General features: G+C 45.0%; 3 protein-coding genes across 8 annotated transcripts in view; 2 read left to right on the plus strand and 1 right to left on the minus strand.

The window, feature by feature from the left end:
• Positions 1–16,862, minus strand: part of tmem68 (transmembrane protein 68) — a 50,520-nt gene that overhangs the window by 4,416 nt on the left and 29,242 nt on the right. Inside the window, exon 9 of one of the 2 annotated variants that reach the window (XR_014596930.1) lies at positions 8,929–8,975. The exons of the other annotated variant lie outside the window; for it this stretch is intronic. The gene's annotated coding sequence lies outside the window, so the exon portion shown is untranslated. Of the gene's footprint in view, positions 1–8,928; positions 8,976–16,862 lie in introns of those variants that run through there. 2 annotated transcript variants of the gene reach the window in all.
• LOC311011696 (phosducin-like) lies at positions 350–6,262 on the plus strand. Of its 3 annotated transcripts, none has more exons than XM_084006804.1 (6): positions 350–501; positions 1,707–1,759; positions 1,887–2,023; positions 2,612–2,831; positions 3,726–3,838; positions 5,443–6,262. In XM_084006804.1, the coding sequence occupies exons 2-6, from the start codon at positions 1,711–1,713 to the stop codon at positions 5,632–5,634; spliced, it is 711 nt and encodes a 236-aa protein (XP_083862930.1). In that variant the 5' UTR covers positions 350–501; positions 1,707–1,710; the 3' UTR covers positions 5,635–6,262. The 3 variants fall into 3 exon arrangements, with proteins under 3 accessions (XP_083862930.1, XP_083862931.1, XP_083862932.1); XM_084006805.1 differs by having other exon boundaries at positions 392–501; positions 1,710–1,759; XM_084006806.1 differs by having other exon boundaries at positions 396–501; positions 1,690–1,759.
• LOC311011673 (protein Niban 1-like) lies at positions 6,974–16,827 on the plus strand. 3 transcript variants are annotated; one of them, XM_084006748.1, is made up of 15 exons: positions 6,974–7,163; positions 9,487–9,617; positions 9,944–10,084; positions 10,245–10,365; positions 10,679–10,849; positions 12,089–12,204; positions 12,303–12,407; positions 12,505–12,552; positions 12,609–12,771; positions 12,862–13,046; positions 13,264–13,398; positions 13,685–13,780; positions 15,023–15,130; positions 15,236–15,347; positions 15,498–16,827. In XM_084006748.1, the coding sequence occupies exons 1-15, from the start codon at positions 7,109–7,111 to the stop codon at positions 16,679–16,681; spliced, it is 2,871 nt and encodes a 956-aa protein (XP_083862874.1). In that variant the 5' UTR covers positions 6,974–7,108; the 3' UTR covers positions 16,682–16,827. The 3 variants fall into 3 exon arrangements, with proteins under 3 accessions (XP_083862874.1, XP_083862875.1, XP_083862876.1); XM_084006749.1 differs by lacking the exon at positions 12,505–12,552 and having other exon boundaries at positions 10,676–10,849; XM_084006750.1 differs by lacking the exons at positions 9,487–9,617; positions 9,944–10,084; positions 10,245–10,365; positions 10,679–10,849.

The following is a 16,862-nucleotide window of genomic DNA, read 5'->3' on the forward strand; positions in this document are numbered from 1 at the left end:
CTCAGCACTTATTTCATCGGCGTCAGGGTCTACCTGCAGAGGAGAGAAGAACAACATGAGCATTATTATTATTATTATTATTACTACTATTATAATCATTATTATATTACAACACCTGGTTTATTATTATTATTATTATTATTATTATTATTATATTGCACACCTGGTTTATTCATCAACCATTTATTTGAATTTAGCAGCAGATAACATCACACAATGTTACCATGGCAACTGAATCATTATTTCATCAGTATATAATTTAACAAAGACGCGTGTGGACTTCGTGCTCATTGGTCCACACTGAGCCGGGTATGACACTCTTGATGACAGCTAATCATATTAGAGAGATGATAATCTCACCTGGGTCTCCACCTCCTCCCTGTCCTCCTCCAGACCTGGACCTGGACTCTGAGAGCCGTCATCCGCAGAGGAACACAAAGACACACAACAGACAGATACATCAGCTGTAAAAAAGGCGAGTGACACCAGGTCTCACTGAAGGTACGTGTGTGTCTGTCTGTGTGTCTGTCCTTCTCTCTCTCTGTCTGTCTGTCTGTCTGTCTGTCTGTCTGTCTGTCTCCACACGTCTGATTGAAACTCTTAGAGGTCGACATCTAAACACACGTCGACGCTGATCTAACAAACTCACATTCAGATTCAGCAGTTTCTGTGCTTAGAGGCTAAGTCCCGCCCCTTCCTGTGTCCACCAGGGGACATTATTAAATCTGTTGATAGGCACGCACACGCACGCACGCACACACACACACACACACACATACAGAGGCATGTGCACACATCAGACTGGTAATCTGAGAATAATCGGATTAGTAAACTTTAGTTTGGCTCAGGAAGTGTTTGTGATAACAATGTGTCCAATAACGTGGTCACACATACATAGTCCTCTATATAGTCCCCTACGTAGTCCTCCACATAGTCCTGTATATAGTCCTCTACGTAGTCCTCCACATAGTCCTCTACATAGTCCTGTATATAGTCCTCCACATAGTCCTCCACATAGTCCTGTATATAGTCCTCCACATAGTCCTCTACATAGTCCTCTATATAGTCCTCCACATAGTCCTCTACATAGTCATTTATATAGTCCTCTACGTAGTCCTCCACATAGTCCTCCACATAGTCCTGTATATAGTCCTCCACATAGTCCTCCACATAGTCCTGAATATAGTCCTCCACATAGTCCTCTACATAGTCCTCTATATAGTCCTCTACATATTCCTCCACATAGTCCTCCACATAGTCCTCAACATAGTCCTGTATATAGTCCTCTACATATTCCTCCACATAGTCCTCTACATAGTCCTCTACATAGTTAACACATAGTCCTGTATATAGTCCTCTACATAGTCCTCCACATAGTCTGCTATATAGTCCTCCACATAGTCCTCTATATAGGTCTCTATCTAGTCCTCTATATAGTCCTCTATATAATCCTCTACATAGTCCTCTATATAGTCCTCTATATAGTCCTCTACATAATCCTATACATAGTCCTCTATATAGTCTACATAATCCTATACATAGTCCTCCACATAGTCCTCTATATAATCCTCTATGTAGTCCTATACATATGTAGTCCTAGGACTCCCTGGACAGTGAGGATTTGAGTGGGTGATTTAAGACCACCATCCTCTCACCTGGTCTCTGTGTGGTTCTGGTCTGGTGATCCAGGTTCTTCTGTCTTGCAGCAGGATGTCTGATACTACGCAGGAAGAGGAGGAGTTACCTGCCAATCACACAGGTCAGAGGTTGAGGTCAAAGACCTGCAGTAGACCTGAGTCCATTAGACCTGAGTCCAGTAGACCTGGATCAGCAGAGCAGAGGTTGAAGTCTTCCTGATGTTTGTGGGTATGTCTATGAACCTGCAGGTCCTAAAGGTGTCATCAATGACTGGCGAAGGTTTAAGTTGGACAACGTCGATCAGACCGTCCCACAAAGCAAGAGGGAGCTGCTCCGACAAATGTCCAGTCCACGAGAGGATGACAAGGAGAGACTCCACAGGAAGGTACACTCAGGAAGTACCACACTCAGGAATGACCTCACTCACAGGAAGTACCACACTCAGGAATGACCTCACTCACAGGAAGTACCACACACAGGAATTACCTCACTCACAGGAAGTACCAAACTCAAAGGAAGTACCACACTCACAGGAAGTACCACACACAGGAAGTACCACACCCACAGGAAGTACCGCACACAGGAATGACCTCACTCACAGGAAGTACCACACTCACAGGAAGTACCACACACAGGAATGACCTCACTTGCAGGAAGTACCAAACTCACAGGAAGTACCCCACTCACAGGAAGTACCACATTCACAGGAAGCGTAACTATCACTGCTAATATCGCTCACTCGTGACCAAACTGCATGATGGATTAAGTCAGGAGAGGAGGCCATGTTGAAGAGCACAGGACTTTCACCCAAGAGACCCCTGTTCATGTTTTCGGTCAATCCAATACTTTACATTTCAGTTTCAGAAATTACAGTTTGGTAGTCATTTGAATCCAAATTATGTTTGTCTCGAAAGCTAACTGTGGTTTTGTCTGGTTTGTGGTGGTTTTGTCTGGTTTGTGGTCTCTGGTCTAGATGAGCGTTCAGGAGTACGAGATGATCCAGGAGGAGGACGAGCGCTGTCTGAAGCGCTACAGGAAGCAGTGCATGCAGGAAATGCACGAGCGCCTGAGCTTTGGCCCCACGTTTGAGGACGTGTATGAGCTGCAGACGGGGGAGGCCTTCCTGGAGGTCATCGAGCAGGAGCACCGGCTGACTCTGGTGGTGGTCCACGTCTACCAGCCCGGGGTCAAAGGTCCTTAATCTGAGCCCATCAGCTAATACTCGTGTTCTCTGTCAGATAATCCTCATGTTCTCCGTCTGTCAGCTAATCCTCATGTTCTCTGTCAGTTATTCCTCATGTTCTCTGTCAGATAATCCTCATGTTCTCTGCCAGCTAATCCTCATGTTCTCTGTCAGTTAACCCTCATGATCTCTGTCAGTTAACCCTCATGTTCTCTGTCAGTTATTCCTCATGTTCTCTGTCAGATAATTCTCATGTTCTCCGTCTGTCAGCTAATCCTCATGTTCTCTGTCAGTTAATCCTCATGTTCTCTGTCAGTTAATCATCATGTTCTCCCTCTGTCAGTTAACCCTCATGTTCTCTGTCAGATAATCCTCATGTTCTCTGTCAGCTAATCCTCATGTTCTCCGTCTGTCAGATAACCCTCATGTTCTCTGTCAGATAATCCTCATGTTCTCCGTCTGTCAGTTAATCCTCATGTTCTCCATCTCTCAGATAATCCTCATGTTCTCCGTCTGTCAATTAATCCTCATATTCTCCCTCTGTCAGTTAACCCTCATGTTCTCTGTCAGTTAATCCTCATGTTCTCTGTCAGTTAATCATCATGTTCTCTGTCAGTTAATCCTCATGTTCTCTGTCAGTTAATCCTCATGTTCTCTGTCAGTTAACCCTCATGTTCTCTGTCAGTTAATCCTCATGTTCTCTGTCAGTTAATCATCATGTTCTCCCTCTGTCAGTTAACCCTCATGTTCTCTGTCAGTTAACCCTCATGTTCTCTGTCAGTTAATCCTCATGTTCTCTGTCAGTTAATCATCATGTTCTCCCTCTGTCAGTTAACCCTTGTGTTCTCTGTCAGTTAATCCTCATGTTCTCTGTCAGTTAATCCTCATGTTCTCCGTCTGTCAGGCTGTGAACAGTTGAACTCGTGTCTCGACTGTTTGGCGTCGGAGTATCCCAGCATAAAATTTTGTCGTATTGATGCCGTGGCAACGGGCGCCGCTGAGCGTTTCTCCCCTGAGGTCAGTAAACTGGTAGAAAATGATGACGGTAAAATATATATATATATTAGTGGTGGGCATAGATTATTTTTTTTTATCTAGATTAATCTCACTGTAATCTTGGAATTAATCTAGATTAAAATGGCTCATTTGAATTCTGCCGAAGGCATTCATAATATGTGTGTGCTACCTAAATAATGACTAACTAACTAATTCCACATTGCACAAGGTGCAAACAACCTTAGTCTTGTCGAGGTTTCCATTGGGAAGCTTCTTAAAAATATATTTTCCCTGAAGCAAACCCGGCGGCTTCATAGCTGCATCCATGTCAGCACGTCACGTTTGATGTGGTCATTTCACAGTAGGCATACACAGGTTCGAAGTCTGACTCGTTCTCGCCCCCTACAGTGCAATTCGGCCAGCTATACATCCGCGCTAAAATGAAAGTGAAAGTCATCATAGCTATTCAATTAGTTTTGAATGAGGGCCGGTTGATGGAAATTATCCAAAATGGGGGGCCGGAAAAATATGGCTTGAAAATGATGAGCATCACATTAATAGCTACCGATACTGTAAAACACTACGATGACATATGAGTGCATATATTCCCTTATTCTATCAAGTCAAATATAAGTTATAGGTTTACTCAACAGTTCATAGAAATTCAGGTTAAAAGAAAAAAACTCAGAGTTCCACAGCTTGTCAAAAAAAAATCCTTATTTTATTAACATAGGCTGCCTAGTGGGGCTGCATGGTGGTGTAGTGGGTAGCACTGTCGCCTCACAGCGAGAGGATCCCGGGTTCGATTCCCGGGTCGGCCCGGGTTCCTTCTGTGTGGAGTTTGCATGTTCTCCCCGTGGGTTCTCTCCGGGTTCTCCGGATTCCTCCCACAGTCCAAAGACATGCAGGATGGGGATAGGTTAATTGATGACTCTAAATTGCCCGTAGGTGTGAATGTGAGTGTGAATGGTTGTTTGTCTCTACATGTCGGCCCTGTGATAGACTGGCGACCTGTCCAGGGTGTACCCTGCCTTCGCCCAATGATAGCTGGGATTGGCTCCAGCCCCCCCGCGACCCTGAATACAGGATGAGCGGTAGAAAATGGATGGATGGATGGAGGCTGCCTAGTGTTAAAGCGATGGTTCAGAGTAAAATGCACCCTAGGTTATTTCCACCATGACATCCAGCCAAATACACCCTCAGAAGCATTTTTAGCGATGGTCAACATTGGTCAAGATAGCGCTATCAGCCGAATGGCTTAGTACTGGTGGGAACGGTACGTGACATTATGTATATCTCGTAAATTACCCCACTAATAATGCATGGAATGTTACCAAACTTCTGCAGTAGTACACATAGGGTCTGTACTCACAAAACGAGGCATTTGAAAGTTTGTAAGTACACCAATAGTTTATTTAAAAGAACACTTGCCTGATAGCTTCTATCCTCGGCTGCTAACGCTGCGCCAACGCCACTTCCGTGTTTACCCAGCCGATGCCGTGACGCGAGTTTCACGCGAGAGTATGAAAAAGTTTCGCAGAATTTTTAGAAATGCTTGTATTATCATATATATATATGTATATATATATATAGACAGCGACAGGTGAATGTGCTTCCTGTTCCAGGTGCTTCCGGCCCTGCTGGTCTACAAAGCCGGAGAGCTTCTGGGGAACTTCCTGTCCATCACCAAACACTTCAACGAAGAGTTCTTTGCCACAGACGTGGAGGCGTTCCTCAACGAGTACGGGATGTTACCTGAGAAGGAGTTCACGCCAGGAGGGGGGGAGGAGGAGGCCGACGGGGGGGAGGTGGAATAGAGAGAGAGAGAGAGAGAGAGAACATGAAGAGAGAGAGACATGGACACGTTCCTCCTAGAACGTGTTGACATGCTTTCATTTATGTTCCATCAGGCTCCTGCCCCTCCCTCCCCAAAAAGCCCACTCTGCTCTGATTGGTCGACCTCTCAGTGTGTTGATCAGAAATCCCCGCCCCCTCACCAGAATCAGATACCCCCCTCTGGACCTGGACTTAGACTCCGCCCCTCCGGAGACGTTTAGCTTGAACAACCAACTAGAACCTCAGTGAAGGACGAGATCATTGACGTTGACTCTTTAGTATGACTTGTGTTTAGTTGATTTAAAAGTGTGTTTAGTGAACTTTAATGAGCTAAAAATAAACTTCAAGTATCCTGAGTACACTGAAGTACATGGTCGTGTGTACTAATACACATGTCGATTAATAAAATTAAGGTTTGCTTTGTTTGTGTTACGAGTTTATTAAAAATGTTTGATGTGTTTTGCTAATTTAGAATCAATAAACCATTAATATATTGTAGTTTTAGTAATGTTATGATCAGTTATACTTCTGGTTTATTCATATTCATTCATACATTTTTAAAATATGCTTCCAGTGTATTTTATTATAATAATATAACTTTGACTCAACTGTAACTTTCACTAAAAGCATATTTTCATATATTTATAGAACGTGAACTATGGTTAAAAAGTGTGATGTGAGTATTCTTTCAATATGTTTCCAGAGAGTACATTCCTTTATTAATATATTTAGAATATACTGCAGAAAATGTAAATGTATTTAAAACCAGAAATGGTTGAGATATGATTTCATCATGGATCAATAAAAACACTCAAAACAAGTCATCTTATCTGAATTAATGTTCTATTAAATCATAGTTTTTTTTAAATAATTCTGACAGGAGACTCGTCCATGTCTGTGATTGGTCAGATACTGTACGCCTCAGACTGAGGAACCTGATTGGTTTACAGATTGAAGACCAGCGTAGCAGGATCACAGTCAGGATCAGTTAAACCAGACCACCTGAACATACCTGGGTATGTTGAACTGGTCTGTACTCCAGGACTCAGGACTCTGTCCAGGGTTCAGGAGTCAGGACTCCGTCCAGGGCTCAGGACTCCGGCCTCGGTCCTCTAGATCCCTCGTCCAATCACGTGACGGTCTTCGTGCTGGTGGAGGAAGTGACCTCCTTCCCCTGAGAGAAGCACAAATAAAGATCTCACATCAGCAGCAGCGGTCTGTGTCTGTTTATTACAGAAATAAAAACTGATCCAGATCCGGTCGTGTGGCAGACCCAGGAGGAGGTCTTGTTCCCCAGCAGAGGGCTGCTGTAGGGGGGAGGGGAACAGAAGGGCCCAGAAGCACCCATCTGAACACACAGGAAGGGAGTGAGAGGAAACCGCGATGCAATGACAACGGCGGTGGCCGGCGACTCGTCTCAGTCGAGCTGCGGATCTGAGGAGACCCTGAAGCATCATGGGAGCGGCTTCCTCCGGCCTGCTGGACGAAACCAGAACCAGCAGCATCAGAGGTGAGGACCTTTATTCTGCAGGATCTGGATCTGATCCGGTTTACATGTACAAGTACTCCGGACAATAAATGTGAAGGTACTTGTTCATGTAAATACCTCTAGAAAAAAGTTTACCACTTAGGAACAACTCATTTTATAGTGTATTTTAGTTGAATGTATTTGTATAAAAACAGTTTTAAGTGTATTTAATGAACTGAAATGAGCTAAATTAAACTTCAAGTATCATCGTGTGTGTACTATTACACATGTTGATTAATAAAATTAAAGTTTGATTTGTTTGTGTTATTAGTTATTGAAAATGTACATTTTAATATATATATTCTTGTTGTAGTAATATTATGATCAGTTATACTTCTGGTTTATTCATATTAATTCATATATTTTAAAAATATGCTTCCAGTGTATTTTTACTATAATAACTTTGAGCATGAAATTAAAAAAATTATCAAAAATACATTAAACAACAAAATTGACATTAGTTCACTTTAATAATTATACGTAACTTTCACTTCATGTACTCTATAGTACAATTCTATAGTTTTAGTAGTGTTTAAAGTGTTGTTATGAACTTACGAAGTATAAATACTTGGTTCATATGTTTGAAGTATAAATACTTGGTTCATCTCTTTGAAGTATAAATACTTGGTCCGTCTGTCTGTATATGAAGTATAAATACTTGGTCCGTCTGTCTGTATATGAAGTATAAATACTTGGTCCGTCTGTTTGAAGTATAAATACTTGGTCCGTCTGTTTGAAGTATAAACACTTGGTCCGTCTGTCTGTATATGAAGTATAAATACTTGGTCCGTCTGTCTGTATATGAAGTATAAATACTTGGTCCGTCTGTTTGAAGTATAAATACTTGGTCCGTCTGTTTGAAGTATAAACACTTGGTCCGTCTGTCTGTATATGAAGTATAAATACTTGGTACGTCTGTTTGTAGTACAAATACGTGGTTGTCTGTTTGAAGTATAAATACACGTGAGCGTCGTCATGTCCATCTGATAACAACAGGAAACATGAGGGTGAGACGTGAAACCGAGTCCCCGGAAACGAAGCCACTTCATAAGATCGACCGCCACATCTGTTGTCATAACGATTTCATTTTATCACAGAGTTAAATAAAAACATGTCGTTGTGTTTATCTGCTCGCTCTCGTTTTATCTGCTAATTACAGCTATTATAACTATTACATTATGGGCTGTCTGTGTGTGTGTGTGTGTAACATCAGTGACCAAACACTGTAAACAAATGATAAACATCAGATTACAAACACATCAAAAGAGCTAAAGTGCATGAATCCTTCTTCCAGACCGGATACAGACCAGACCAGACTAGACCAGATACGTAACAGACCAGAAACTTCACAGACCAGATTGTCAGAATATTGAGTTCAATTCATTTGTATTTATAGTATCATATCACAACAGAAGTTATCCAGGACACTTTATACAAACGTGAAGCGAATAAACTAAATACACTATTTATCTGTGATTTAATATCAATAACCAGATAAAAAGGATGCTGAAATAACTCCATCATGATGGTGTTCAGTAAAAAGTGCAGAGTCATGCTTTGTTAGGTCTGTCTGCAAGACCACATGATAACTCCTTTTAAAACGCTGGTTCTCTAAATGGAGTCTGATTGATGGGTGCTAGGCTACGCTAACATTGTAGCTGCTCCATCAACACTCCAAATAAGGTAATCTAGACATAAATACAGCAGAGACCTTGTTGTTTGGAGCACAGACAGTCTCTGGTTCTCCACATAGTCTGGTCTGGTCTCTGGACTAATGTGGGCTACTATCTAGACCTTTGGGGGACCACAGTCAGTCTTTGGTTCCTCCACATAGTCTGGTCTGGTCTTGAGCCTTTTTCGGAAGATGGCAAATTACTTTGCTGCCCTGACATTGGTCGGGAGTTCGTTCCACCACTGAGGCGCCAGAAAAGAGAAGAGTCTGGACTTTGCTGAGAGACATTTGTTTGATTTCAGCGATGGTGGTACCAGCCGGCCAGCTGAAGTAGAGGAGCGAAGTGCTCGCTTCGGGGCGTGTGGTTTGACCAGTGTTTGAAGGTAGATGGGTGCCGTGCCATTGATGGCACTGAAGGCCAGTGCCATCGTCTTGAATTGGATGCGTGCTGCAATAGAGAGCCAGTGGAGGGCACAGAGGAGGGGGGTCACATGGGAGAATTTGGGTAGATTGAAGACAAGGCGTGCTGCAGCATTCTGGATACGCTGCAATGGTTTAATCGCCGAGGCCGGAGTCGAGACGGGAGATGACGGATGATGGATACATAACTTTGACGTGTGTGTGTGTGTGCAGGACGAGTGGATGGCGTGCTCCAGAGCTTCGGGGGGTTTTACCGTCAGCAGTATTCTGCGGCCTACATCGGACACTTACAGCAGGAGGTGGAGCCTAAGAAAGAGGGGAGGGGCCTATTGCTCACACAGGCGGTAGGAGCTGCACCTGTCAATCTGTCCACCAATCACCAATCAATGCCCGTCTACAACTCAACACAGCACAGCCTGCGTGTGTGTGTCTGTGTGTGTGTGTATGTGTGTCTGTGTGTGTATGTATCTGTGTGTGTGTGTGTGTGTGTGTATCTGTGTGTGTGTGTGTGTGTATCTGTGTGTGTGTGTGTGTGTGTGTGTATCTGTGTGTGTGTGTGTGTGTGTATCTGTGTGTGTGTGTGTGTGTGTGTGTGTGTGTGTGTGTGTGTGTGTGTGTATCTGTGTGTGTGTGTGTATCTGTGTGTGTGTGTGTGTGTGTGTGTGTGTAGCCCCCCTGTGCTCCAGACGAGGTGCTGCATCGCTGCAGGGTGAAGTCGTCCTGCTGGGACGACGATCAGGGAAAGAAATGCAGAGAGAGACTCACCGTCCTGAGGAGGAGAGACAGGCTGGAGATACATGAGAGTCTGGAGGTGAGACAGGTTCACTACCACATCCACAGTAGAAATACCCCATCCACAGTATAAATACCACAGTATAAATACCCCATCCACAGTATGAATACCCCATCCACAGTATAAATAGCACAGTATAAGTACCACATCCACAGTGTACCTCTGTTTCCGCCTGCAGACGTTCAGTCGTGGCTCTGCAGCCACGTTGGTCCTCCAGCCAGCAGGAGGCAGCGTGTTCACCAAGGAGGAGGAGTCCAGAGCTCAGCTGGAGATGACCTGTGCTGCAGTACTCAATGGCGGTATTATTATTATACTACTGTTCCTGTCTAACAGTACACAGTACTTCGAGGAGCTTGAGTTTACTACGTAGTACTAGTAGTTCTAGTCATAAAGTGATGTCACAGCTCACCAGGAAGAGAGAGGATGCAGCTCTGGAGAAGAATGTCTGGCTAGTAAGCTAGGTAGCTAGTTGGCTAGGTATCTAGTTAGTTAGTCATCAAGTTGGTGGTTCAGAGAAAATACAGCCAAGTAACACTGCTGTGTGTGTGTGTGTGTGTGTGTGTGTGTGTGTGTGTGTGTGTGTGTGTGTGTGTGTGTGTGTGTGTTTAGGAGTGAAGGAGGCTTCTTCTTCTTCTTCTTCTTCAGTGGTATCATCTCCAGATATGCCTGCTGTGTATCTGCTCCTGCCTTATATGGGCAGGACCTGCTTCCTGTTCCAGCAGGAAGAGGAACGAGATCACTTCCTGTCTGCCCTCAGGACCTGCATCAGACACAGTAACCTTGGTAACTTGGAGATTTTAACATAACCACGGTGACTACTCCGGGATGTGGTGCGTTCAGGGCGTTTTTATTGTCTCAGCAGCAGTCTCCCAGTCTGTGTATTTAACTGTCGCTATGGTAACCGAGTCATAACCACCTGCTGAGGCGGTGTGAGACTGAGAACGGGCATCGACACTTGGCAACAGCAGGACAGGACCAGCCTTCAGGATGTGTGAAGCTGCTGCAGCAGAGAGGCCGACAGATATTATTTATTGCTGACTTCCTGTGTGGTTTTGCTGGGATATGAAGTAAAAAAACATGTTTACTTTGCATCACGAGGTGGAGAGAAGACAGACAGCGCTCAGTCACCGAGACACCAGGAGTTTATTTAAAAGAACACTTGCCTGATAGCTTCTATCCTCTGCTGCTAACGCTACTGCAGCGTAGGCGCCACTTCCATGTTTACCCAGCCGATGACGTCACGCGAGTTTCACGCGAGAGTATGAAAAAGTTTCGCTGAATTTTTATAAATGCTTGTATTATCAGGTCAACACATTTTTATAATTGCTTGTATTATCAGGCCTGAATAACCTGATAATATTAATTTTTATTTTATTATTAATTTATAGAAATTCACATTTTTTAAAAATAATCTCCTGGTGTACTTACAAACTTTCAAATGCCTCGTTTTGTGAGTACAGACTCTATGTGTACTACTGTAGACGTTTGGTAACATTCCAAGCATTATTTGTGGGGTAATTTACGAGATATACAAGATGTACCATCGCACCAGTACTAAGCCATTCGGCTGATAGCCCTATCTTGACCAATGTTGACCATCGCTAAAAATGCTTCTGAGGGGGTATTTGGCTGGATGTCATGGTGACCTAGGGTGCATTTTACTCCGAATCATCACTTTAAAAGACAATTAAATAGATGGAGCACATGAAGTGACATCAGACAGGAAGTGATGTCATGCCGTTGGCCTTTTTTTAGCTGCACTGCTGGATGCTGGAGGTGTTGATGACAGAAGAGAAGTTAACCCTCAAACCCCAACTGTAAAGACAGGACATAAGATCACAGCTTGTTTCCCCTCATGAAGACGAACAGGAACACATGAGATCTGGATCTGGACCTTGATCTGGATCCATGTGGATTCTGGTCTGAAGCTGCTCACAAAGTCAGATTCTTAATTCAAGGTCAACATTTAAAGCTGGAAGAAGGTCATCAGCCTCCATGTTGACACCTGCGTCCTCCCTGCAGACCCCTGGTGTGATCCGTCCTATGAGAGGCTGGCGTTTGTCCGGGCGCTCTGCCTCTACCGCAGAGACAGAGGCTGCTATGAATCCTGGGGAAAGCTGTTGGGCAGCGAGGAGCACGTCAGTACTGAAGCACAGACAAACTTCAGCCTCCTGTCGGTCTGTGTCCTCTGTCCACACAATGACCGATCGGTGTGTGTGTCTGTGTGTGTGTGTAGGTGCTGGCCTCACAGGTGATGGAGGAGGTGTCGTCATGGTTACAGAGTCAGATTCAATCCAGACTAAAGGGCAAGAAGACAGAGAGGATGCGACAGTGGCTGGCAGTGAGTTCAGCTGCAACTCTTTAAATATGCTAATGAATGAATATGCTAATGAGCAGTTTGACAGCTGGACATCTTTCCTCTGATTCTAATCTCATAGTTCAGGTCATGCAGCTGTCCTCCTGTGTGTGTGTGTGTGTGTGTGTGTGTGTGTGTGTGTGTGTGTGTGTGTGTGTGTGTGTGTGTGTTTGTGTGTGTGTGCAGACGGTGCAGGAGGCCTACGTGTTGGTGCTGGACCAGCTGGGTCCTGGTCTGGAGGCTCTGAGGCTTGGGTGTCGTCGGACGGCATTGGCCAATCAGGGCCTGATCAGGTCCAACCTGGACCAGATCACATCGTCTCTCTGCTTCCTGGAGAACAAAATCAGAGGTACCGAAGCTAACCGGCGCAGTGTGAACACGCCGAGAGGACGACTTCATCGTGTGTGTGTGTTTGTGTGTGTGTGTGTGTCTGTGGCAGCGTGTGTGTGTGAAGAAGCAGGGAGGGAGTGCAGAGACTCCATCGGCCCCTACCTGTCCTCCGTCCTGGACGTGTTGACAGGAAACATCAGCGCAGCGATGCAGAGGATGAAAGAGGAACTGAGCAGAGAGATGGACGTCAGACAGACAGGCAGAGAGACAGACGGGATGAAGACAGTGAGACATGTTGGTCCTTTAAGAGTCCATGTTATCATGTTCCAGGTTTTCTGTGTTTATTTGGAGAGACGTTGAATAACAGTAAGAACAACTAAATATATAAATATAGTGGAGTCAATTTAAGTGAAACTATATTTATAAAAAAGCCACATAAATAAATACACTTATTATACATTATTAATATTATGAGTTTGTTGAGACTCACCACTGGTTCGTGGTCCTGCAGGTTTTGGCTCCTCTGGCCTCCTTTAGGCAGGTGGAGAGCCTGAACCTGGACCTGGACCTGGAGGACTTGAGTGAGCGTTTTGGACGGAGCAGCACTCAGAGACTGATCCAGTCTGCACACCTGGAGGTGGAGAAGGTACAGGGGTCCAGTCCAGGTCCTGAAAAGTGCAGCTGGAGATCCTTAAACTGTCACTCTCTGCTGGCCACCAGGGGGCGACTCCTCGCTGGTTGTATAGAAGTCTATGAGAAAATGGTCCTACTTGATGCATTATCTCAGTAAACATTGTAAACATGACAAATTCCAAGATGGCGACACCCGTTGTCCAGACACTGACGCGTGGTGTCACCATGGCGATGTCTGTGTTGAGACGAGGCGTTTAGAGGAAGACAGACAGTTTGAGTTTGACATGTTTGTTTTCCAGCTGATGGAAAACGCCGTTTACACCTTCCAGCTGTTCCTCCAATCATCACACAGACTTCCTGTCGACAAGGAGAGAACGAAGGAACTAGTCCTGAAGGTAAAGAAATCCAATATATATATATATATATATATATATATATATATATATATATATATATATATATATATATATATACAGTACAGACCAAAAGTTTGGACACACCTTCTCATTCAAAGAGTTTTCTTTATTTTCATGACTATGAAAATTGTAGATTCACAAACCATCACACCTCCTCCTCCATGCTTCACGGTGGGAACCAGGCATGTAGAGTCCATCCGTTCACCTTTTCTGCGTCGCACAAAGACACGGTGGTTGGAACCAAAGATCTCAAATTTGGACTCATCAGACCAAAGCACAGATTTCCACTGGTCTAATGTCCATTCCTTGTGTTCTTTAGCCCAAACAAGTCTCTTCTGCTTGTTGCCTGTCCTTAGCAGGGGTTTCCTAGCAGCTATTCTACCATGAAGGCCTGATTCACACAGTCTCCTCTTAACAGTTGTTCTAGAGATGTGTCTGCTGCTAGAACTCTGTGTGGCATTGACCTGGTCTCTAATCTGAGCTGCTGTTAACCTGCGATTCCTGAGGCTGGTGACTCGGATGAACTTATCCTCCGCAGCAGAGGTGACTCTTGGTCTTCCTTTCCTGGGGCGGTCCTCATGTGAGCCAGTTTCTTTGTAGCGCTTGATGGTTTTTGCGACTGCACTTGGGGACACTTTCAAAGTTTTCCCAATTTTTCGGACTGACTGACCTTCATTTCTTAAAGTAATGATGGCCACTCGTTTTTCTTTACTTGACTGCTGCTTTTTTCTTGCCATAATACAAATTCTAACAGTCTATTCAGTGGGACGATCAGCTGTGTATCCACCTGACTTCTGCACAACACAACTGATGGTCCCCACCCCATTTATAAGGCAAGAAATCCCACTTATTGAACCTGACAGGGCACACCTGTGAAGTGAAAACCATTTCAGGTGACTACCTCTTGAAGCTCATCAAGAGAATGCAGAGTGTTTGCAAAGCAGTAATCAGAGCAAAAGGTGGCTACTTTGAAGAAACTAGATTATAAGGCGTATTTTCAGTTGTTTTACACTTAACTTTGGTTAAGTACATATTTCCACATGTGTTAATTCATAGTTTTGATGCCTTCAGTGTGAATCTACAATGTCAATAGTCATGAAAAGAAAGGAAACTCATTGAATGAGAAGGTGTGTCCAAACTTTTGGTCTGTAGTATATATATATATTGTATCATCTCTGCAGAGCTCAGTCTGTAAACGTGTGTGTGTGTGTGTGTGAGCAGCAACTGGACTATGACAGCAGACTGGTCCAGATGAGACTCTTCCATGAAGCTCTACTAGAGATCAGTCTGCCTGCTCTCAGCAGGACCCTGGACACGAAGTGGACAAGTGTAGGTCAAACACACACTATGACATCACAGCGTTCTCATTCATTTGATCACATCTCTGAGATGACATCATAGGGTTGTCCTTCATACTTCCTGCTTCCTGTCCAGGAGCTGCAGCAGTTGGAGCAGCACATCTTCTCAGACGTCAGCAGTTTTATACTGATTCACAACGTCTTCGAGGGAGTGGTGAGACAGGTCGTCAGTCAGGAGATACAGACAGGTACACACGTGTACACACACACACACACACAGAAACTATATCGCTAATGAAAAAATAAAATAAAAATCATATATACATAAATATTATAATCATTGTTAAAATCATTTGGATGTTTATTATATGAATGTTTAATGATTCATGTGTCCTCAGCCGTCCAGGAAGCAGCGGTGAAGAAGAGCTCCGGCCTGTCATTGGACGCTTCAGATCTGGACGTGAGTCAGTACTGCCTGCTGGATCCAACTCCGCCTTGCTCTGCACCAGGAACTCCAGCTGTGGCCGCTCGAAGCTCCTCCCCTGGTCCTGAGGGGGGGGGAGCGGTCTCGCCAGAGGCTTGTCCTCAGAGCCCCTCAGACCTGAACACTGATCCCAAGTCTGCCTCATCCAGCCCCGTCCTCGTTGTGCTGCAACAGTTTAACGAACCAGCGAGCGAAGGAGCATCTCTTCTCGAGGACATCCATCTGGGAACCGACAAGGCGTCCACGGCGGAGTCAGCCTCACCCGAGCCAGACAGACCCGATCCACCTGCTGGACCAGGTTCCACTAATCTGATCCCAGACCCTGCTGAGCTCCCAGAGTCCTCAGAGTCGTCCTCGGACGTTCAGCCTGCACCGCCTGAAACCTCGACCGCCCCCGACCTCCCAGCAGGTGGGGAGGACACACCCCCATGGACACACGCTCCAATGAAAATCAGCCTTTTGTCTCTTAGTGAGGCGATTGGTTGCAACTCAGCAGCACTTCCTGTAATGCAGACAACCACCGACAGAGCTGTCTACCTGACGGGGGGAATAAAGGACAGCTGGGAGGAGGAGACAGACAGGAGCGACAGGAAACAAGAGGAGACAGACAGGAGGAGAGACAGGAAACAAGAGGAGACAGACAGGAAACAAGAGGGAGAGACAGACAGGAAACAAGAGGTGACAGACAGGAAACAAGAGGAGACAGACAGGAGGAGAGACAGGAAACACGAGGAGACAGACAGGAGGAGAGACAGGAAACCAGAGGAGACAGACAGTAAACAAGAGGAGAGACAGACAGGAAACAAGAGGAGACAGACAGGAGGACAGACAGGAAACAATCAGGACGACAGCCTGTCGATGAAGAGAGCACTGCTGCCTTCACCACTGAGCAGAGAGTGTGAAGAGGAGGAACAGGAGGGAGAGGAGGAAGAGGAGGAGGAGGGAGAGGAGGGAAACAGTGAGACTGAGAGGAGAAAAGGGGAAGAGGAGGAAGATGCAGAAGAAGGAAATAAAGAAAAAGAGGAGGTTCTCCAAAGCCATCAGCCAATGGGGTCGCGGCCAGAGAGGTGCCGAGGTGCTATTGGACAGCACTGGTGACGGAGGTCTCTGAGGTGGAGACGACGGTCCGTCCCCGTCCCAGCAGCATCACCTGATGGCTCAGAGACAGCTCCGTCTACTTCCTGAAATAAAGATTTCATGTGCATCCGCGTCCTACTGTGTTCTTCCAGATTCTTCAGATGATTCATAAATGTTTAACAGTGTGAAGAACATCAGCCAT

Source organism: Eutrigla gurnardus (genome assembly GCF_963514095.1).
Source record: "Eutrigla gurnardus genome assembly, chromosome: 4".
Lineage (NCBI taxonomy): Eukaryota > Metazoa > Chordata > Actinopteri > Perciformes > Triglidae > Eutrigla > Eutrigla gurnardus.